The sequence below is a fragment of the Condylura cristata genome, unplaced genomic scaffold (assembly GCF_000260355.1).
Source record: "Condylura cristata isolate star-nosed mole 26May11 unplaced genomic scaffold, ConCri1.0 scaffold00002, whole genome shotgun sequence".
NCBI classification, from domain to species: domain Eukaryota; kingdom Metazoa; phylum Chordata; class Mammalia; order Eulipotyphla; family Talpidae; genus Condylura; species Condylura cristata.
The window spans coordinates 75,718,362-75,741,186 of NW_004567103.1; the positions used below are offsets into that span (position 1 = coordinate 75,718,362).

The 22,825-nt window shown below is 40.4% G+C and overlaps 2 protein-coding genes across 2 annotated transcripts in view; one reads left to right on the forward strand and one right to left on the reverse strand.

The window, feature by feature from the left end:
- Positions 1-21,221, forward strand: part of LYPD1 (LY6/PLAUR domain containing 1) — a 31,658-nt gene extending 10,437 nt beyond the window's left edge. The window contains exon 3 of the mRNA XM_012724623.1: positions 20,974-21,221. Coding sequence (XP_012580077.1) covers positions 20,974-21,209 — 236 coding nt within the window. The 3' untranslated portion in view covers positions 21,210-21,221. The remainder of the gene's footprint in view (positions 1-20,973) is intronic.
- A 371-nt stretch (positions 21,222-21,592) lies between these two features.
- The window catches only part of GPR39 (G protein-coupled receptor 39), a 177,984-nt gene continuing 176,751 nt past the window's right edge, over positions 21,593-22,825 (reverse strand). Inside the window, exon 2 of the mRNA XM_004674890.2 lies at positions 21,593-22,100. Coding sequence (XP_004674947.1) covers positions 21,613-22,100 — 488 coding nt within the window. The 3' untranslated portion in view covers positions 21,593-21,612. The remainder of the gene's footprint in view (positions 22,101-22,825) is intronic.

Below are 22,825 nucleotides of genomic sequence, written 5' to 3' on the forward strand. Positions count from 1 at the left end.
TCCAACAGTACAAAGCAGGAGGTGAACTGAATTAAGTGCTTTAGCTAAGGTGAAACAATTGAGAGTTTGTAATAAATTGCTTTTATAAAAGAATGTGTTTAAATAGAATGAAGTAGCAATGGTTCACGAAGTTGATTTCGAGCTTTATGACTCTGCAAGCCATAAGTGGGATCCAGATGCAAAAGTGATGGAGTGTTGTATTATTTTAAGGAAGTTGTGATACTTGGTCCAGTGCATTTCATTTCTCACTGGACATGGACAATAGCTTTTTATGTTTTTCTGTTTCTTGGACTTGTTCGGAGTAGAGGAATGACGGGAGACAGTGCTAGAGGCAGGTGGTGTCAGGCACAGCACACAGCCTGCTGTGGGCCCTGCACACCGAACTCGGCAGGAATACCAATGTGCACAGAAGTTTACTAGGTTCTCCGCTGAGACTTCTTCAAAGAGCTTAGGCAGAAGCAGGTGTAATAGAGATGCTAGATGATGAGTTTTATGCACTAGATTATTGCTTCTGCAAAATCTAGCAAACCATTTGGGTCTCCAGTAACTTCGGTGAACCCCATCAGAAATAGCACAAGGTTCCGTGTTGACTAGTTCCCTCCCCCAGTGAAGACATCCAAACTCAGAATGCAGAGGAGTTTCTGCTTCACAGTAAACGAGAGACTCTTTCAAGAATTTATGAGATTTCACAAAGAAAGGCAGCAAATGAGTGAAAGCCAGTATCTGGAGAGTAAAGGGTTAGCTAACTTCCTTTGAAAGTCCCAACAACTGTCACTGGCTATTGGAAGGGAAAGAAGAACAAAGCAAGTCAGAAGTAGTAGACATTTTACATAAGAGTGTTTTCACATGAGAGACTAAAATCTGTAAAATCTGAGGCCATCATTACCTGCTCCTGCTGGAAATCATTTCTAGAATTGACCTTCCTAGTGAGGTGGTGACAGGACATGACAGAACACATTCTGACAATTTCCTCTTCATTCAGTGTTCTTCAGCTAGTTTGCATGGTGCCAGATCCTCTCACTATTTTAGAGTAGCTTCTAATTGAATTGAACTGCAGCTTCATTCATTAGAGTTCATTCATGGTTTTTTTATTATTTCTATATAAGGGTTCCTAAAGGACACGGTGCCATCTCTCCCAGTCTCCTGCTCTCTTTTTCTCTCTCTCTAACACATGCACGTCAGCCACTCACACACATCAGCATTTTAAAAATATGCTGATAATTAAAAGTATTTTAAATAAAAATATTTAAAAATAAACTACATGTAAGAGAGCTAAAATACCTACCCTAAGAAGGAAAAAAACAGATACATTTAATATAGCCTGTGCATTTTAGTTAAAAATAGCCAGCTGATATTTGTTACAGTTATCATCTGAAAAACAAAGCTACTGTGTAATTCACCTTAGTTTTTCTAGATTCTCAACTTGTTTTCATGCTGGTCTGGCTTTGCTTTGAATAGCAGTGTTTTCTAGAAACAACACACACATACCCCACCCTGTACACTACCCAACTAACTTGTTAGTCAGGCTAGCTGAGGGGACTGGTCACCTGTCAGAACCCTGTCAGCTAGGGGTTTGAAATTCTGTTACTTAGAGGACCTCTTCCTTGGTTCCTTAGGGATAAAACACATCCTAGGCTCCAGTCACACTGCACTTCTAAATTTCCTCCGTGCCACGTCAGGCCTCTTCCACACAGGAGATGCAGTTTAAAAATTCTCAAGGGTATATTCTGATTCACAGGCAATCTGGACTTTCAGTTGGGAAATGAATTTCCAAACTTACTCATTTGAGCAGATAATCCCAGGACCAGAAGGGGAAAAAAGAGACTCTGCTCTCCCACTGTTAATCTTGCCACAGTGACAGTGGCAAGATTCTTAGATTGGCTCTAAGAATCCAACTACTTGGCTTGCTTATTGGCTTGCTTATTCTCTAGCTCCACTTATGAATATCGTAATATCATCCTCATTAAACCTAGCTGCCATTCTCAAGCTGACATCCAGAGAAGCCAGGGCTGCAGGTGCTTGCTGGCATCAAGAGGCATGGTGATTGCACCCCCTTCATTAGACTATGGGTGTAGCTTCAAAAGATAATTAACTTGCCTTTGCTATTGCAAAACTTCCTTATGTTCTTCCCTCTACTTTATACCTCATTTTCTGAATCACTTAAAGAGACTTCTGCCTGCAAGTAAGAGACTGAAGCCATAAGATTTTATGGTTTTCTAACAAGATAGCCCAGAAGCAGGTGGTCTTGGGTTGTTTCCACAGCTCAGTGATGTCATCAAAGATCCAGGTTCTCTCCATTTCTATTCACATTTGTAAGCATATGGGCTTTTTGTCCTCAGACTTGTGGCCTCAGTTACAGATGGCTTTTGCACACAGATCAAATGTAAGAAATAGTGTCAAGGGTTTTCTGTAGGTTTTCATTGTAATAAAACAAAATCTCAGTGTCTCCCTGAGAGAATCTGCTTATCTTTCATTGGCCCAACTGCTGTCTCATAAGCCAGTACTTGTAAGGAAGAAGGCAGGGTGGCGACTTGGTGCTTACTGTTAGTATCTGCCAAATTACTTTTCAGACCTCCAGACACAAAACTGGAAAATGTGAAAGTGCAGTTTTCTGGGGTCTCTGGAAAAAGGAGGAGTTCCATGTCCCAAACATCATCCAGGCACTTACCTAAAATAAATTGTGACATGCATCATCAAGGAGCCTTTGTCCTGAATCGTTGTCATATGTAAGAAAGGGAAAGAAACTTGCATGTTAACAAGTGATGTCCAAGTTAGTTGGTTAGAAGTCCTAGAAGTTTAGTTCAAGATGTATGTGACATTCCAGAACTTTAGTTTCCCAAGTGTGAAGATATCAGAGTTCTAACTAAATGTCAGTGTAAAGATACTGTCCACAGAAGAGAATATCAAGTACATGGTGACAAATGCAAAGGCATTTTGGGTTAAATGCTTAGAGTGTCTTGGAATATCCCATCTGGATCCTTTAAGCCATCAAGGACTCTATTTTTCCTACATCTGGCTGAATTTGTATGCAAAGGCTGATTATGAATCTTTGGGCCCCACTATGTTAATCTTACCATTTCAGAACAATAATCAGAAGGACTGCAAGGTTAAAAATGCAAAAGCACAGTTTCATAAATCATTGAAAAGCACTGTTAATACTGAGATAATGAGTCATAAATATCTGTTCCCTCAATCCCCCATGGCAAACTAGGGAACAAAGATAACAGCTAAGGAAAAACAAGTGACTGTGCAGAAACCTTCTTGGCAAAGAATGTTATAAATGAGCAGAGAAATCCAAATGTAATGTGAAACTAACATTAAACTGGCAATCGGCATAATACATTATGGATTGGTTGTTTGCTTACTATAATTAAGTTAGCATCAGTGGTTAACAGCCTTGAAAATTAAACTCAACAAAAAAACTTCTGAAAAGGGTAATCAAAGGCTTCTGAATAATGACGTTAACACATCCCTATTAAGAAGAAAAAGAATGTCCTTGCAGTCCCTTGTTTCATGTCTGTGCTGTTGTGGCTATTGTATTGCCACGTCTGTTTGGACTCCTGGCACCATGGATGCTCCTTAGCATTTCTCTCCATTTGCATTTTTACCGGCTTGACCGGAAAGGGAGGACAGTAGCCTGGCATCCGCACAGCTGTGCAATGTGAATTGACTCTACTTGGTGTGTTGTTTTGCCTTTTAAAAATGGGTTGTTCGCATTCTTATTTGATTCCTGAGACCACCTGAACCTCAAAGGAAAAGTGATTCTTTGATTTTAAAATAATTTACATCTGTGGCAAAGGAAGACTGCTTAAAAGCCAAATTGTCCAGAACAGAACTCCTTCCAAATATTCTCTCTCTGACAAATGGTGCCCAGCATGGCAGTAACAAGGCACCAGTAGAGCTAAGCCTCTTCTTCCTGAGATGTTCCATTAGAATGTACAACTGCCAAAATTTTCACATGACACTCTTTAAGAGGAAAAAAAAAATGTTGAGAACAGATCGAAGATCTTTTTTCTTGCAGTTTCTTTCATAGCTCAGTGAAAATGCATATAGTTCATTCCAATTACCTATTCCCAAGCATTTTTCTTTGAGGAGCTGTTCCCAGTCCTGCATAGAATATTTATTGTGATGTAATCATAACTCTGGTGTAGTAAGTGTTGGTTATTTTTTTGAGTAGAGGAAGATTAGTCTGGCTCCCAGACGGGTATTCACACAAGTAGCAGTTTGCTGTAGTTGTTTGACTTTAGAACTAAATTACATAACGTGGGGTGAAAAGTAATGGGCTATTAAAGGCTCTATATAGAAATTTCCATCTTTGCACTGGCAAAGCGTAGAGGCAAAGGAAACTATTGCAAAAGATAAAGGTGTGATGGTCCAGAAAGAAGTGAGAATTCATGCTTTCTTCCTCTGTTTTAACTGATCATTGGTGCAGAGACAAGAGTGAGAAAACTAGGAAAATAAATTATTTTAAAACATGCTTATATATTGGCCCTCCCTGGTGGTGCAGCGGGTTAAAGCACAGCACTGAGAATCTAAAGCCGCTTCCGCATGAGTTCGATTCCCGCCTGCCCTGGAGGTGACCACATGGTGTGGCAGACCTCTGACCCGTCCGCTGCTCCCCTCAGCAGTGTACTTCGTCGATCTCCATCTGCCTATTCTGTTCCCCACTCTGTCTCTGTTGAAGCCTCTCGTCACCCCTGAGCCTCTGGCCTGTACCCCAGTTCTGTATGCACAAATAAATAAATCTTTAAAAAAAAAAAAAAACATGCTATATAAGTAAGTTTTAATAGAACTGTAGTCCCAAAGCTGGTGGGAAACAATATGTTCTCCCTGCCTCCAATCCCTGGTACTGCACAGAAGGCCACAGCTGTAACAAAGGAGCTTCCATCAATCTGTTACCCAGGGAGACATGGTCATCTGTGGGAGAAGTGGCAGTGGGTGGGTGGGTGGGTGTCCTCCTGATACTCTTTTCTGCCACAGTGCAACTCAACTCTCCGGGGGGAGGGAGGGGGTGATATGTTAGTGTTCACAATTTTCAAAGCCTAGAGGCTATTTGGTGTAAATTTGTGGAACAAATGCCTCCCACCTCCACAGAAAACCACAGCTCTAGATGTAAATACTAGGACACAGAGCAAACTGAGGCAAATGGAACTTGGGGATGTCTAGAGAGTGCCAATCACTTTCAGCCTTTTTTTTTTTCTTACCCAGGTTCTAAGCAAATTAGAAAAATAAAACAAGGACCAATGCATTGAGGCCAAAATTTTTCACTGTTGTTACTAAGTTGGAGGGGTTAGCTTTGAGGTGAGAGTCAAATAGACTTCAAGATTAACTGATTTTCCACATAACCGAGTGAGAGTGGAGTGTCTTGCTCTAAGGAGCAGAATAGCACACCTATTTCTGTGAGCCTGTTAAATAAGAAATTGAAACCTGGTCAGTTGAAACAAAAGGGATTATTGGGGGACCAATAAACCAAAAAGCACATTCCAGAGACCTTTGAATTGTGTGCTCTGTGGTCTGAGGGAAGGTGCAGGGGGTTCACAAAGGTAAACCTACATGGTGCTTTTCAGTTATGTAAGTTGTCAAGATTTATGATTGGTGCTGCCAGTAAAGTCTACATTTATCTATACATGATTAGTTACTAAGTTTATTTCTGAGCAAAAAAAAAGTCCTTTTGTCAACTATCGGACATTTCTTTAGGATGCTAGTGATTTTTCTCAATAAACATATCTTTAGAAGTTTGTTATTCCCCTCTTTTTGGAGTGGGGAGTGGAAACATCTGAAAACTGCATCTCCCTAATTACCCCCCAGGTCTACTTTAAATGTCAATAAATCTTTCTTTTGGGAGTAACAAGCCAGTTACTCCCAAATCTGAGAAAGAAGAGGGTGAGCAGAATATGCCTGGTTTATTCTTCCAAATATATCCATCCACAATGTCTTATCTTACCTCCCTTAGGAAAGGGGATAGAGCCAGGAATTACACTGATTGAATCCCCTTTTCTAGAAGGAAACAGAAGATTGTGGAAAAAACGTTCTCCCTGTAGTTGTCCCTCAAGTTTATCCTTCTGAAACGCTGTTCTTTCATGTGGCCCTTTGGGGTAAGAGTAAAGTAAACAGGTGTTTGGGATGATGTCACATAGAGGTCACCCTCCCAATCATGAGGGTGGGCAGGCGTGCCCTGTGAAGTGTTTGGGTAGAATGTAAAGGAATGATACTGACTTGCACCTCACTCATACCAATGTCCTTTAATTAAATTTTCACTAGGAAATCTTTTGAGACTTACAGAAAGCTTAGAAAATAGTGTTTGTAGTACCCAGCTTCACTTCTGCTAGTGTTAGTAACTTGTAGACTCATAGCGCAATTGTTAAACTAAGAACTACTGTGGGTACAAGAACTACTATTTGTATACAGATTTCACCAGGGTCCTGCTTAGGATCCTGCGTTGCATTTTATTGTCATGTCTCTGGATTTCCTTTAGTCTCGGTCAGATCCTTTCTTTGTCTTTTGTGATCTTGACACTCTTGAAGGGAATCCACCAGCACTTTGTACACTGTCCCTCAATGTAGATTGGTGTGGCAGTCTTGAGATGTCAAGACTGCTGCTCATAAGTGATGGGCTGCCACTTCTCAGAGTGTCAGCTGGGGCATGTGGCATCAGGGTTGTGTTGTGAGAGAGACAGCTTTGATCAAGTCATTAAGATGGTTTCTGCTGGTTTTCTCCATTGTGAGATGTCCACTGTTTCTCCTTTTGCAATTAATAAGTGACTTGAAGGAGGTATTTTGAAATGAATGTTTGAGATACCACATCACTAGTCATACTGCCCATAAAAGGCTCCTTTGTTTGGGAAAGACAGAACAGTGGATGACTTTGCCTTGGTTAAAATGAGGATGTTTTGGAAAACAAACTATTTTTCCTGAAGTTTTGTTCAAAGGTTTCAGTGATGGGTCTCTCCCTTGCTAATTATCACTTTAGAGTCTCATCTTCATTTCTAGTTCCTTCATTCTTCTGCATTTATTACTTGGAATTCTTTTGTAAGGAAGAACTGTCCTTTCTCCTCCAAATATTCATTCAATTATTTACGTAAGTACAAACTCATGGATATTCCCTTTGTCCTGGGGGTTCTAACATGCCCCTATCCTGATTTACTTTGCTGCTCAGATAGTGCCAGCTCTCCACCAGAGTGTTGACTTCTGTGTCCTATCAACATGTTCCATTCTTTCTTGCACACTTCATTATATTTGGCATCAGAAGATGAAGAACCCAGAATTGTCTTGAGTTTTCCCCAAGCCCTGCCTATCACTGCTTCCCCAGGCAGTGGCTTTTTAGTTTTTCACTAAAGGAAGTCGAATCCAGGAAGCTGATGTTTTCTAGGCACATACCCCAAGTCCTGTCACAGTATTCTGCCTGCATTGTCATCTTAACTATCACTCTTTACTCTGTTAAAGAGGAACCATTTTCTTTCTTCTGAGAAGGATAAACAGAGACTTGGAGAAATTAAGTGCACTATCTGCTTTTTTCCTACCAGAATAAAGATCTGCTAGACCCCAAAGTTCATGTTCTTCCCACTGGGTAAAGAATTATGTCAGAAGCAAAATGAGACATGTACATGATCCATTTAGCCTCCTCCAGACGCAGAATGAGGAACAGAATAGGCAAATAAGTGAAATAACACTGCTAAGGGGAGCAGCAGGCAAACAGGAAAGGTCTGTTACACCATGTGGATTACCTCTCTGGCAGGGGATTGAACTCATGCTACAGTGGCCGTGGATAGTTTAATATGCTGAGACTTGCCTCCTTGCATTACCAAGGAGCCCTTTCTTCCACCCTATTTCATAGGAAACGGAGGCCAATAAATGAGAGAATCAAGACTCAGAACATGATGGAGGGATTTAATAGACCATTCTGATCTGACCTATAGCCTCCTATTTCTATCCACTCGATACTGTTAGTAATTCTCCCAGGTAATTCTTCCACAGGTACCTTGGGAACTTTCATTGGTGAAATAACTAATAATTTCAGTTTGTTGATGAAACTGCCTTTGCTCACCTTATGAGCAAATGTCAGTTCCTGTGGAGTTTACCAGTGACTCTAAATGGGATTTTTGAGCCTAAGTTATCATTTTGACTGGTCAAAAAATAGTGTGTCATAGGAAGAATGAAACAGTAACCTCTCCTACCCCCTAATGTCTCTTAGTACATGACATTGCCACTTTAACTCCTAAGCTGTCTTTTTGGCAGTATATTTGAAAATGGTATTTTCTGAAATAAAATTCTTTGTTTCCCTTCCCAAATATGTTTAAGAAAACTTAGAAAAACATAAAATTCCTGATAGTACATATAGAAAACTTTATATAATCTCAGAAGGAGAATACCTTACCACATCAATATTTATACTGTACATTAAAAAACTTATTTTTCGTGAAGGCAAAAAATAAGACTGACAGAAAAAGTGTGCCAACCCCTAGAATAGAAACGTCATGGATACCCTGTGAGTTTTGAACAAGAAAAAATTCCATGGAATTGTAAAGGACCAAAGGGATGAGACCATCATCAGTGGGCAGCGGCCACTTTAGCACTCACCAGGTCTCCTAACCTGGCCCATGAACCCAAGAGCTGACAGTTAACCTTGCCATTATCAGCAGTGTAAGTTCTCAGAAGGCAGATGCTCAAGGAGCCAAATAAGGCTGATTGGACAGATTGGTGTGACAATGGGGTAGAAAGAGGACAGATATGATCAAAGAAGTGTGTAGAAAACAGTGAAGAGTCAAGTGACTTGTCTCTCCCTCTGGGGCTGTGGATCATCAGGGTGTGGGGCATCTCTGAGCCCCTGCTACAGAGCAGAGTGGGTGCAGGGGTTGTTGTGCAAAATAAGATCTGTGTAGAGTGAACAGATTTCTCCCTGGATAAATCTAAATGTCCATTTAGAGACTGAACGTGCTTTCTTCCTCTCCATAGTGGTAGTTGGGAAGCTTAGGCCACATGTATCTGAGTCATCTGGGTTTGGTTCTGGGAATCTGCTTAATAAGGCCAGCCCAGGAAATTGTTCTGCATGTAGATAAGAGCCTGCTGGAGTTCTAGCTAGCTCTGCTCCTCCCTGAGCTCTTTAAAGCCAGTTGATGTGTGCGTAAAGAACCTTGGTAAAGGAGGATTTTCGCCAATGGGATGGGTGTACACCAGTAGTTCAGTACATTGAAGAGATTTTTGTACCCATGTGCTGCCAACCAGGTCAGCCTGTACCTTCTGGGCCTGGGAGCCATGGGTCTAACTCAGTAACATAGAGTTCAAAGTCAAAATCACTGCTGATCTGGACTGACTATAAGCAGAGTTGTTCCAAATGCTTTTTTTTCTGCCCAGTAAATCTATGGTGACCCAGCTGTGTTAGGACCAGCAAAAAGAGCTGAACTCAAACATTAAAAAACTCCATCTTTCTTCTTCCCCTGCATAATCAATTATTCAACCCTGTGCAAAGTCAGCCAACCCCTGATGGAGTGTTAGCTGCAAAGAAGACAGGAGCCATTGAGCATCCACATCACCTCTCACACTCCTTGTTTCTCGTTTCACTTGTCCCATCCCCTTGCCCAGCTCTGGTTTTCCTCCGTCAAATGCACAGCTAACATGCCTGCTAAATTGTGAGCCAAAGGTAGTGTGAGGAAATGCTGGAGGGTGGAGAGGAAGAAGAATCATCTTAAATATCAGCAAATCAGTGGCTGTTGCAGTCACTGTTCTCTCCAAGTGATAATGCTATAGTGTGCATAAATTTAACCAGTTAGATGCTTGCATGAATTAAGGGTGTGAATCAGATAACTGCCCCATGGACAGGTAGCATCAACAGCATTTATGTTACAGGAGAGTGAGAAGGGCATCCCTGAACCCCTAAAACATACCTGCTCTGAATAGCTTCTGCCATCTGCCACATCAAGACAAAACATATAAGACCTTTAATAGAAAGGAACTTTAATACAATGAGCGTGCAATACAGAAAAGATAAAGAATATAGTTTCTAAATCAAACACCCAAAGTTACCTATCCCTTCATGGGTAAAAGTCCACCCAAAAGGGACTGGCCCAAAACAAGGCCTGAAAGCCTGCCGTAAGTCTAAAGCACCTTCTGGCAGGGTCAGAAATGGCCTGACAAGTCTGGAAGGAAAAAAGCAAGATAAACACTGTCATAGTCAACTTCCTCACAAGTCTCTCGCCCATATCAGTCTCTCGCCCACATCTGTTTCACCCAGTCCAGGACCAAAACACAAAAGCCACTTCTTCACATGTCTCTGCTCTATGTGCCTCCCTCAGGTCTCCTGGCTTTCTATCCTGCTTCCTTCCAGATTCTCTCCTCCCTGCTCAGCTCCACCCTTCTTCTGGGTGGGGCAGGGAAGCTGGAACCTCCCCTTTTCCTGGGAACCACCCTGTTACAGTTGCAGCAACAGCAAACATTTATATAACACCTACTGTTTGCCAGGCTACCTGGCTCACTTAACTTGAAAAATCATTTCTAATGTGTGTGTGAAACAGGCAGGACACACAGTGGTCCAGAAACATTTTCATACCATCTATTTGGATGCAGACCTATACTTCATTCTAGTGTATAGAGTACAAAAGTTTGAATTCCTTTTTCTTTATTTCCATGTTTTATGTTTCTAAGCATAACTCTTAGAAGCATAATTTCCTTCCAAGTCTAATTTCATGGAACGGGTAGAATTCCTGTGGTGGAGTGAACTCCTCTGGAAGTAACCTCATTACTTTATTTACCCTTCCCTTCATTCCTCAGCATGCCCATCATTCACACCCTAAATAAGGCATATAAATACAAGTGACTTCCTCAGGGAGAACACTTGGTGGTATTTTTAAAGCCACCCATCTAAATCCAAGAGCCTCCAGGAGACTTCACCTCTCTAAAGAATTAAAGAGGATTAAAGTTTTAAATGCTGAATTTCTTGATTAATTTGGTGATAGCGGGTGGTATTTCCACAGCATACTTCTGGTCCACAGATTAAAACAGTGAGGAGTGAGCTGGCCTTGGCAGAACACATTCTGTGCCCCTGCAGGGTGGAGCAACTGGGTGCTGGCTCAGGCAGGGATTAGTGCGGGGGTTTAATGGACAGTCCTTCACCAGCCTGCTGGAACTTTTTGGACTGGGTCCTACCTCAGAACCTCTTCCAGCCCTGCCTGTGTCAGCCTAGGCTTGAAGATTGGCTTTAGCTTTTGTATCCTTGCTTGTATCCTTGCTGTCCAGCCTAGGAATAAAAATTCAGTCATGGCTAGTTGGCAAAACACCCATTTCTTATTTCTTGGTACCTCTGAATCCCCTCAAGTGATACTTCTTTCTTCTGTCTTTACCCTTCCTGCTTTCATTCATTCTTTTTTTTCTCCCATTAAACTCATTCCATAAGTATGTATTGAATCTTAAGTCATGGCAGACACTGTTTTGATTGCTGGAGCCACATTCTACTACTAATGATACATTAGTAAAATATGATACATTAGTAAAATATGAGTTAGAAAGAAGTCAGAGGACAGTCACAAAGGGAAGGGACAGACTTCAGTTATTTGGCTTGGACACTTTTATCTTCTGCAAGGGCAGTTGCTGAGGACTCATGGCAGCCCTGAAGGTACAGGGGTGTCAAACCCATGGCCTGGTGCAGCCCACAGATTCCCCAGGATTGGGGAAGCCTGTCCACAGTGCTATTCAAGTCACCCAAACCAGCTACCCTCAGCTTACCCTGTCTGAGAGACTAGGGGAGCTGGGTGCAGTGAGGCAGGGCTGCCTATGGCTGAAGTGGGGTAACCCGAATCTGCCACCCAAATGCTGTGCCCTCTAAGTTTGAGTTTGGTGAAACCTCTCAGTTTATACTTTTCAATTTATGACAGGTGTAATCCATGCCTCCCCAGTGTATAACAGTCATGTATCACCAATAGATCAAAAGGGCTTCTTGCCTACTGCCCAGCTCTACAGGGACGACTGTTGCTCAGCATGTAACCCACCTAGACCTCTCAGGGGTTTTACTTACAGCTGTAAAGTCACACATGTAGTTATGTGTGAACACACACACGCAACACGCACACAGCAAGAGCACACCTTGTATTGCTTTGTGTTTTTTCTTACATACAAAATATACTGGCGTATCTTTATGAAACTTTACTTTTCTATTCACTGAAAGCCAAATCAGTACATGGAGTAATTCAGTAATCGGTGGGTTGTGTCTGATCAGTGTAGAACTTTGTTCTGTCAACAGCTACCTAGGATCCCATGGTATAAATTCACCTTTCTCCTACTAAGGATGTACACATGTGAACATGCAATTTGTTTTAAAAAGTGCTAAGAAATGGAGCTGTTGAATTGTACCTTTTCAATTATTAGAGAGCCTTTCAAATTACCTTTAGGCAGTTTGTGCTCCCCCCACAGTCCCTGGCAGGACCTTTCCTGTGTACTTGCAGCCCCTCTTCACTTGGGGCCAGGCCTCAGCTCACAGAGGCTGAGCTCAAGGAAAAACAGCTATTTACCCCGCTATCCAGAGAAGTGGGCACTGGGAAACTTTTGTGTGAGTTCCCTGGAGCCCTCTAGTGGATACAGTGAGGAAGGGACTGGGCTATGCTGGAACAGAAAGGCACTTGATAAAATGATTATTTGAGGACATTATTTTAACTATTAAAAAAAAAAACTCTTCATCAGTACCATTTCTAGAGACAGCCAATATTGTGTCTCATGTACCCTTCCAGAAATACGTTTAGGTGTGCAAAAATTGCATATGTGTGTGTAATTTTTATCATTTTTCTCCAATGGAAGTACACTACTATGGTGAACCATGTAGGAAAGGATAAGAGCAGATTCCAAAGCCAGACTTCCTCAGTTCAGATCCCTGCTCTATAATGTAATTACTTGTGTGGTCTCTAAGCAGATAACTTAACCTCTCTCTACCTGTTTCCTGATTTGCAAAATAGGGATTATTGCTAAAGTTATTACAAAGATTATTTGAGTTAATATTTGTAAACTGCTAAAACTGTATGTAGAACATAATAAGGATAGACTCATTTGTTAATTTTTTTTTAATTAGAGAAGCGAGGAAGGGGGAGAGAAGGACCTATCTGCCCATAATTTGCTTTTTTATTTTTTAAACAGAATATATTGGAGGTTATTCCATTGTATGATGACTACTGGATGTTTATCAGTTCCCTGGCGATGGATAGTGTGAACATCCATTCTTTTGTTGCTATGAACCACTCTTATGATATATAGCCTGGTGTATAGCCATTTCACGCATGTGTGAACATATATGTAAGATGAATTCATGAAAGTGGAATTGATGGGTTAAGTCCTAAATATGTAAATATCTCTATATCTTTGCCCGTTTATTCTTTTAACTAACAATGTGGGGGAAGACCTCTTTCCGAAGATTCACAAACACCAGGCTGATAAACTCTTTGATCTTTACCCAAGTGATAATGTATACTATCGATCACTTCATGTATTTCAAAGCTTTTTTTAATTGAAGGTTACCTAGTCTTCCATTCTTGATTTTTCTGTATACACTTTAACACTTAACAACTATAAAATTTTTTTCACCCTCCACCAAACCACCCATGCCCATATATTTTTTTCTATTCCTGTATATGATATCTTTTGTATTCTTGTATATATGCCCATATAGCATATACTATTCTTGTATATGATTTCAGGGTATTTATGTTCCATAGATATGTGAAACCACCTGATCTCTTTCACTTTTGACTTATTTCATTCCTTTTTGTCCATTTTTGTCTCATGCTGCCATTTCACTTTTCTTCATAGCTGCATAGTACTCCATGGAGTATACATACCACAATTTCTCTATCCTAAGCTCTTTTTATTTCCTTTTCTGTAAATCACTGTCCACTTCCTTTCCTCATGTTCTAATGGGTTGTTATTATTCCTTATTGATTTTTAGGACCTTTTTACTTGTTCAAGAAATTTACTCGCTGATTTGAACTACAAGTATTGTTTTAATATTTCACTTGTCTTTTTACTAATAGTGATTCTACTAAACAGTGTTAAAATTTTTGCATTGTCCAATATATCAGTGTTTTTCTTTAATGACATTCTAATGTTGTATCATAGAGTAGCCTTTATTATTTTTAAATGCTAAATCTCCTAGCTCCAAAATGTCCTTTAAAACTTTTATGATTTTTCCCCAACATGTATACCTTAAATTTTCTTGGAATTTAACCTGCTATGTGTGTAAGTGATAGAACTGATAAATAATTCTAAATCCCAATCTAGTTCACCCCACTTATCCACATAGTTACAGAGCAACAGTAGTCTTTTAGGTTAAATCTTATTTCACACACTGCCCCTTCCTGCTCCAGATTTCTTTTCTGTGCCTATCTACACCAGTTCTACCACCACAGCCAGCCTGTCTCATACCGAAACCTTGAGGTGTTTTTAAAACTCTTCTCTGCTATGTGGTGTTTACTAACATTCTCCTCCAGGGGAATGCTCAGTATTCTGCAACGCCACTTCCCCTTTGTCCCTGAGCTCCTCCCCATCCTACTTGCTGATGTCTAGAACAAACACAGGAACCTCTTCCTTTAAAAAAAAAAAAATTGTTTATTGACATAGCATTGATTTATTATAGTGTATATGTGTTAGAGGTAAAAAGTCACATCTCTACAAATTTAAGTTACCACACCATACCAGCCACCAAAGCACCAGTAATTCTCTACCCTAGTCTAGTCCACTGGTCCCCCTCTGCTCTGCAGTCAAATTGCTAGGGTTTGTTTTTGTCTGTTCTTTTGCTTTGTTCTTTACATTCCACATATGAGTGAAGTCATCTGGTATTTGTCTTTCTCCTTCTGATTTATTTATCCTAGCATAATCCCCTTCAATTTTATCCAAGAATCTGCAAATGGCAAGATGTCACCTTTTTTAGCTCTGTAGTATTCCATTGTGTATACCATCTGTTGTTGGGTACTTATGTTGTTTCTCTAGCTTGGCTATTATAAATAGTGCTTGCAGTGAACATAGGCATGTATATATCCTTTCAAATTTGTGTTGGTTGTATTCTTGGATAGTTACCTAGGAGTGGAATTTCTGGGTCATATGGTGACCTGTTTTTAATGATTTGAGAAACTCCCTTATTATTTTCCATAGGAATATAGACAACTACACCCCCACCAACAGTATAAGAGGGATCCTTTTACTCCATACCCTTGTTCATACTTGTTTCTGGTCTTACTGATTGGGCTATTCTCATAGATATGAGATGGCATCCTGATGTGTTTCTGATATGCATTTCCCTGATAGGTAACAATGAGCACTTTTGCATGCTGTCTTTGAGAAAGTGTCTGTTTAATTTTTGTTTTTTGATTAAGCTGTTTACCTTTTGTTCAGTTGTATGAGTCTGTGGATTTTGAACATTAGCCCCTTGTTAAATGTACAGTGTACAGTGTACAAAAGTTCATTTGGTAGGGTGCCTTTTTGTTTTAGTGATAGTTTCCTTCACTGTGCAGAAGCTTTATCATTTGTTTTGGTTTTCCTTGACACTATAGTTGAGTCTACAAAGACATCTTTCTAAACCAATGCCATATGTTTTGTCTACATTTTCTTCTATGAATTTTATGTTTTCAGGTCTTATATCTAAATCTTTGTATTTTGAGTTAATTTTTGTGCTTGGTACAAAATAATAGTCTAGTTTGATTTATTTGTTATGTGGTTATTCAGTTTTCTCAAAACCATTTGTTGAATAAATGCTTTACTTTTTTTTTTAATTGTATGTTTTGGCTCATGTGTCATAGATTAACTGTACATTTACTTCTGGACTCTGAATTCCATTTCATTGATCTTTGTGTCTTTTTCCCTTAGCCACACTGCTTTGATTAATATTGCTTTGTAGTATAATTTGAAACCTGGGGACATAACATCACCTCAGAATTGCTCTAGCTATTAAGGTATTTTATGATTCCACACAAAATCCAATAATAATTGCTCTATTTTCTTGAAGAAAAAGCTATTGGAATTTTGACAAGATTGCATTAAATTTGTATATTGCTTTGGGTAAGATAACTATGTTAATTCTTGCAATTCATGAGTACGGAATGGCTTTCCATTTCTGTGTCTTTATTTCTTTTAACAGTGTCTTTCAATTATTGGAAGAGCTTCTGTATCAAAGAACCCAAAAGTACAAGTGTCATTTCTTTGCAGGTTATAAATCACAGCATTTCTTAGTCTTGTCATGAGCTCAGATGTCTTTCAGATGCAGTCTTATTAGAACAACTCCACCATTTTGATTTCAATCAAAAAGAAGAATAAAAGGACTTTCAGTGTGTCAAAACCACTTCAAATATGTTCCCCCTAAAGAAAGTGCCTTTATTTCCAGGACTTAGGAAAGGTTGAAGGAGGGACTCTAAAAACAAATTCTAAAATAGGTGTTCATAAGGGCCCTAGTGCATTGAATAGGTTGGTAGGAACCTGGCTGGAGTTTTTTGCTCTCACTGGTGGTCACTTCAAGGTTGTGAAAACAGTTATCTTCACATCTCTCCATTGTATTTTTCTGGACCCTTGTAGCACTCTGGGTCACCTCTCAGCTCTAGTAGCTATCACCATACAGTTGAGGGTGACTTATTCAATTTAGAGGCTGAAATTTCACCATTTCGGACTGAAATATCAAGGTATCATTAATTAGGTTAATAAGTATTTGATGAGAGGTACTGGAGTTAAGAGGTGTGGACCTGTTAACCCAGCCAGCTTGTCTATAATGTCATAACCACAGCACTCACAGCAGTGTTTGTCGTCCTACATGGTCAGAGCCATACCCTTCAACCACTGTCCAGTGGATCTCCTTGAACAGTTTGCTGGTCACCTTTCCCTTTGAGCACTTTGCAGGTAGAGCCATAGGTGGTCCACCTTTTCCAGATGTGGTTATAGTCTTCCCTATGTATTGTAAATGGCAATGCTGGAGAGATGAATAAGTGTGCCATCCATCTCATGGTACTCTACTGTGCAAAAGTGCCCAAGTCAAAGTTTATACATTAACAGTGTAGCAGGCAGAAGGTGGACACCAGAACATACAAGTGCATGTGAATTTCCTCCACTACTTAGCAAGGGTTTGTTAACACAGAGGTTTCTTCAGTAAACACAAAACAGGAATGGTTTGCTGTGCTGGGACTATTTTTTGATTTTTGAGAGCTGATGATGACAAAGATGGCTCTTCCCTTAACTTTGCTACAAGGGGTTTCATGATCTAGGTGCTGGTAGAACTTAATGCAGAATTCCTCTATGACAGCTTAGAGTCATCAGTTAACATAGAGGTATTTGCCATGCCAAAGGACTCATTTCTCTAGCTCTTTCCTATATGTATTTTTTATTCTTTGTGTTCACCTATTCATCTCTTTCTTCCCCTAGCTATTTACTGTCTACATAGTTTTGCCTTTTTACAGTGTCTTGTAGTTGCAGTCATATGTTATGTAGGCTTGGCAGATTTGACTTCTTTCACTTAGTAACATGTATCTAGGGTTCCTCCATATCACTTATTTCATGGTTCAATAGCCCATTTTTAAAAAATAAGACTATTCCCTGTATAGTTGTGCTATAGTTTCTTTATTCATTTACTAGAGGAAATCTTGGTTGCTTATAGCTTTTGGTAGTTATGAAAAAAAATGCTTTAAACTTTTGTGTGTAGGTTTTTATTTGGATGTAGGTTTCAACTCATACAGAGTTGAACTCAACCAAGGGGTGTAATTGCTGGATTATATGGGAAAAGTATGTTTAGTTTTTAAGAAATTATAAGACCGTCTTTCAAAGCAGCTGTACCATTTCACATACCAGCAATGAATGAATTCCTGTTGCTCCACAGCCTACCAGCATTCTGTGTTGCTGAAATAGGTGTGGTGGAACTTCATTGCTGTGACAGTTGATTGTATTAATTATGGATCCAGTGAATTGTGAAACTTTAGGACTTTCTTCTTAATTAGTATCATCAACTAATAGTGAATTTTGTTTAAGAATCCTTTTAACTAGTTATACTAAATCTTGCCATATTGAATAGAAATGGTAATGGTAAAATGCATCTAACAAAATTTCAGGTGGGAAGCCATTGCTTTTTCATTACTCAGTAGGAATAATGAAGATACTTGAACATAACTATCAGAATGAGAGTTGTTTAGGCTTCCTAATTTCTTCAAGTTTTTAAAAATTATAGTGAAGTCTAAATTTACCAATTTCTTGGCTTTTTTGTCCTTTCTATTAATATGATGTATTACATTACTCATGATACTCTTGCCATTTTAAGATAAACCTCATCTCATGATGTATTTTATATATATATGTATGTATTTTATATATATATATAAGTATATATATATTATATATATATATAAAACTTTTACTGCTTTGCAACTTTGTTCATGAGAAATAGGTCTGTAATATTTGCATCAGGTTTTGACATCAAGGTTATCTGGATGGCAAATCTTACATTGTTTCTCCTTAATCTTTGGAAGGGTTTAGATTTTGTGCTATTTGACTATTTGATGGAATTCGGATGAGCAAGTGGATTTCTTTTCTTTTTTTTTTTTTAAGATAATTGTGGTTTTCATAGCTATTTGTGCTTGGGGAATATAAGAGCCCTCCCACCTTCAGGTATTATTGCCATAGTAGTAGTAGTATACCCACTGTCAAAACACCTTAGTGACTCATTTTTTCCTTGCCATAATCCGTATGTATGTATGTGGCCAGAAGCAATGTCCACGTTTTCTTCATGACTTTCACTGAGTCTTGCCTTCCTTAGATTGTTAACTAATGTCAAATTTTTATTCTTTTTGCACCAATTCCTTCTATAGGCTCAAAGCACTAAGGATCAGGGATGGCCCACAACCTGATCCCCACCTCCCCTCTCCAAATCCAAGCCCCTTTTTAACTTTGCATTTCCCTGTTACTCTTAGTAATTTCTCCCTGTTGCTTCTGCCTCCAGTTCGGTACTAGGTTATTTTCTTTGTTCTTCCTGATTATCTCCAAAGCCTCCATATTCTAACACCAGCAGCTTGCTAACTTTTATTGAGCTGTCTGCTGGGTCCATGCTTCCTTTCATTTAGTTTGAACTCATACCCTCCTACCCATAGCACCTCTAGTTTCCACGGGTTGGATTTCACAGTCAAGAGAAGCTTTTAGGATGCCCTGAGCTTCAAGGCTCACACATGGATTACCCTGGACCTGCTTTTTATACCCTGGACAGGGATAGTTACAAATCAGCACAAGTCTCTAACATCAGCCCCTTCTTTTCTCCTGAGGCTCTTAGAATTTCCCTACAAAGAGTATCTTTGTGGTGTCAGTTCACAAACCACCACCTTGAGGAAGTTCACCTGACCACAGATATGCAGCCTGAACCACACCCATTTCACTGATGAAGAAAAATGGTTTTTGACTCAATGTGTGATGGTCTTAGTAAATAGACAGATGGGGGTTCTGTTTGGTACATTCACTGGCCCCTTGACCTACAAAGTTGGTACTATTGTTTTAGTAACACTGGTCAAGATTTACTTTTTATGCCAGGGGGATTTTCAACTTTTCTTTCAGTAAAGTATCAGTAACATATATTTGAATTATTAAAATTCACTTAAGTTCATAATGTTGAACAGGCAAATGACAGGTAGTTTTAATATTCAAAGATAAAAGTTCATAATTTCCTAAAATGGGCAATAAATAAAAAAAAAGACTATGGAAAATTTATGGAGTGGGCAATACCCTGCCATATATTCCTCAGGAATTGAATAGTACCTCCTCCTCCTCAGATCCTCTGTCCAGATTCATGGGCTTTGTCTTACCAGAAAAGTGACCATCCATAATCTTCTGGTAATATTAGAATACCAATCTTACAAATGTGCAGTAATTGGGAAAAAATTTCTAAAAGTGCTTGTTTTGGTGTGAATCTAAGTATTCCTTCCTAGTTGGAAATTTTAGGCATCTTGTTTCTCTAGCACCCATAGAGTGGCAGTTCTCAAGAGGGACTGAAAGGACCCAGAACCATCCTGGCAAGGAGTCTTGGTTAGGAGCCTTGGTGGATGTCCACACTATTCAGGACAATAAACCTAAATCATAGAAACAAAACTACCACATAAACCCTGAAAACTATCTTCAATAACCACAAATATCAGCTGGCTATCTGCTTTGCAAGATGGTGATAAACTTGACAATGGAGCCAAATTTGTAGGCCAGATCCCAGATGCTCCACTTCTTAGTCTTGTGATATTGAGCAACTTGCTAAATCTCTTTTGCTCTTAGACTCATCTGTGAGCCAAGGTGATCACAGGGATCTCCCATGCATGGTTGGGATGGTAGGAAATAGCTACAGTGTTCACAGTGGTCATTTATGCGGTGTTTGGCATGCAGGACACACACTTACATAAGCTTTGCTATCATTGAATTAGGTAAACTTCCAACTTTAGAGAAAAATAATTGATGACTATGCTGCAATTTAGATGTACCCTCACTTCTACCTCACAGCAAGTCAGTAAGCGCCAACTCGGCAGGTAACCATACATTTTAAGGACAAAACTTCCCTAAGAGGACTGTTCTGGGCTTACTATCAGCCAGGCAACCCAATCAATAGATTTAATTGTCAAAAGCCCTGTGTCTAGTTGCTTACAAATAACGTCTATAGGTGCAGCTTGTGATCCTCTCTGGCGGTAGCTAGTTTAAAGCATAAACTACCTGAATAGGGGAAAAAAATACCTGACATACAGTATAAACTACAATAATAAAATTCTTTTGAATAGCTTTTTATTCACTGGCATTAGCATGTAAAATAACTGAGGATAATTTTTTTGAAACTAGAGAAAGGATTGCCTCCTTCACCCCATAAAGCTGCTATGTGCAGGGTGGTGTTTCCTTAAATACCACACTGGCCCCATCAGTGTAGGCTGTGGAAGGCACTGTCTGTTGGGGTTTAGGCTCAGAAGGCCACTGTCATTTGGCCAGCGCTGCTTAACCCAGCTCCCTTGGGTCTGTGTTGCAGGGATCATGTACCGCAAGTCATGTGCATCGTCTGCAGCCTGCCTCATCGCCTCAGCTGGGTACCAGTCCTTCTGCTCCCCAGGGAAACTGAACTCAGTGTGCATCAGCTGCTGCAACACCCCACTTTGCAATGGGCCCCGGCCCAAGAAAAGGAGCAGTTCAGCCTCAGCCCCTCAGCCCGGGTTCTTCATCACCATCCTACTCCTCAAAGTAGCTGTCTGGTTGGCCCAGTGCTGAAGCTGATGCTAAAGCCAGCACTTTCTGTGTTGTTCTTCTGGCCTCACTCCCTGCGACTCTCCTGGGTGTGCTTTGATTCTGGGTAGGGCGGGGAGTCTGTGTTCTCCTTTAGTTCTTTTGCAGATAACGGAAGAGCTCTGTGACATTTTGTAATTCTGGATTTTCAGCATAGGCAGGTGGTGGAGAGAAAATCGTCCCCATGTCTGTAACCAGTCAAGGCCACGCTGGGCTTGGAGTCAGTCACGAAATCCATTTCAGTGGGTGTCAGACTTTTTCCAAGGCCCCAATGTAGTATCATGCCTATCTTTGATGGGGGTGCAGTCTCTGGTCAGTGCTGTGTGAGGGTGAGGTTTCTTTCTTGGTGGGGAGAGCAGTTAGCTGTCCAGGTGACCCCACTTGACATTCACACGTCAAGCTCCTGAGAACAATTCTGTAGTTTCACCTCCATGTTGGGTGCTGGTGGCTCGGGATTCAGTGGCTGGGGCTGAGACTCGGGCTTGGCCTCACCCTGAAAAGTGCTTAGGAAAATCTTGTTAGTTCTCCTTGCAGAGGAATTGCGCCGGGAAGCCATGAAGAGCAGCGGGCGGCGCATGGAGCGGGCACTGTTCCCCAGGGAGGTGGCGCGCAGCTGCTTCTCGTGGTTGGCGTGTTGCAGCGTCAGGCGGCAGCACAGCACCTGCATGAACACACTGCGGAACTGCCGCGAGGACACGTTGTACAGCAGCGGGTTGATAACCGAGCTGAGGTAGAAGAACGTGTCGGAGAAGGGGAGGAGGAGCATGTACGCCTTGAAGTAGGACTTGGTCCAGTCGCTCTTGGGTTTGGCTGCAGCCATGATCCTCCGGGCCTGGTTAGGCATCCAGCAGACAGCCAGCGTCACAACAATCAGCCCTGTACAGGCAAGGAGAAGGGGGGACAGCATGAGAACAACGACAAAACCATAAAATACTCAGCCCCTCTGTTCTGTGCTCACTGGCTGGGAAATGGTGCCGCTTTTTCAGTGTCCTCCCTGACAGCTTTTTTTGCTACTAGCAAAGAAGAATTTAGTGCTGTTTCAAGGCCAGGGGAGTTAACTGTGGTTAAAGATCATTAAATGCTTTAGACAGTTTATTTATACCTGTTGCTGCCTGTTAATTTAAAAAAAAAAAGTTTTCACTTTATCCAGGAAGCATTTTATGAACTGCATAAATCTGATTTTTGTGCTTTTGTGTTAAAGAAATACAGTATAGCCATATGAGATAAAACAGTATTTGTATTTTAGAGACTGTCCCCATAAATAAGTCCCAGTGATACGTTGAATTCAAATGGAAGTGGTGTCTCTTTGGTAGCAAAGCAGCATATTATTACGTGACTGATTTTTCATTCACTTTCAGGGGTAGCAGAATCAGGAACAACCTCTCACCAAGAATGTTTGGGGACTGATTTACTAGGTATGCACACCTAGAATTATAATGCGCATATCTGAAGCAGCACTTCCATTTCTCTTCAAATGTTTTTAGAGCTATGTCTTCCTCCCTCATGAGGAAAAAGAGTTATCTTGATATAAAACTCCAAGTTTAGCCAAGTACCACGCTCACTGCTTTTGCAGCCTGTGAAAGACCAGGCTCTGAAGCGAT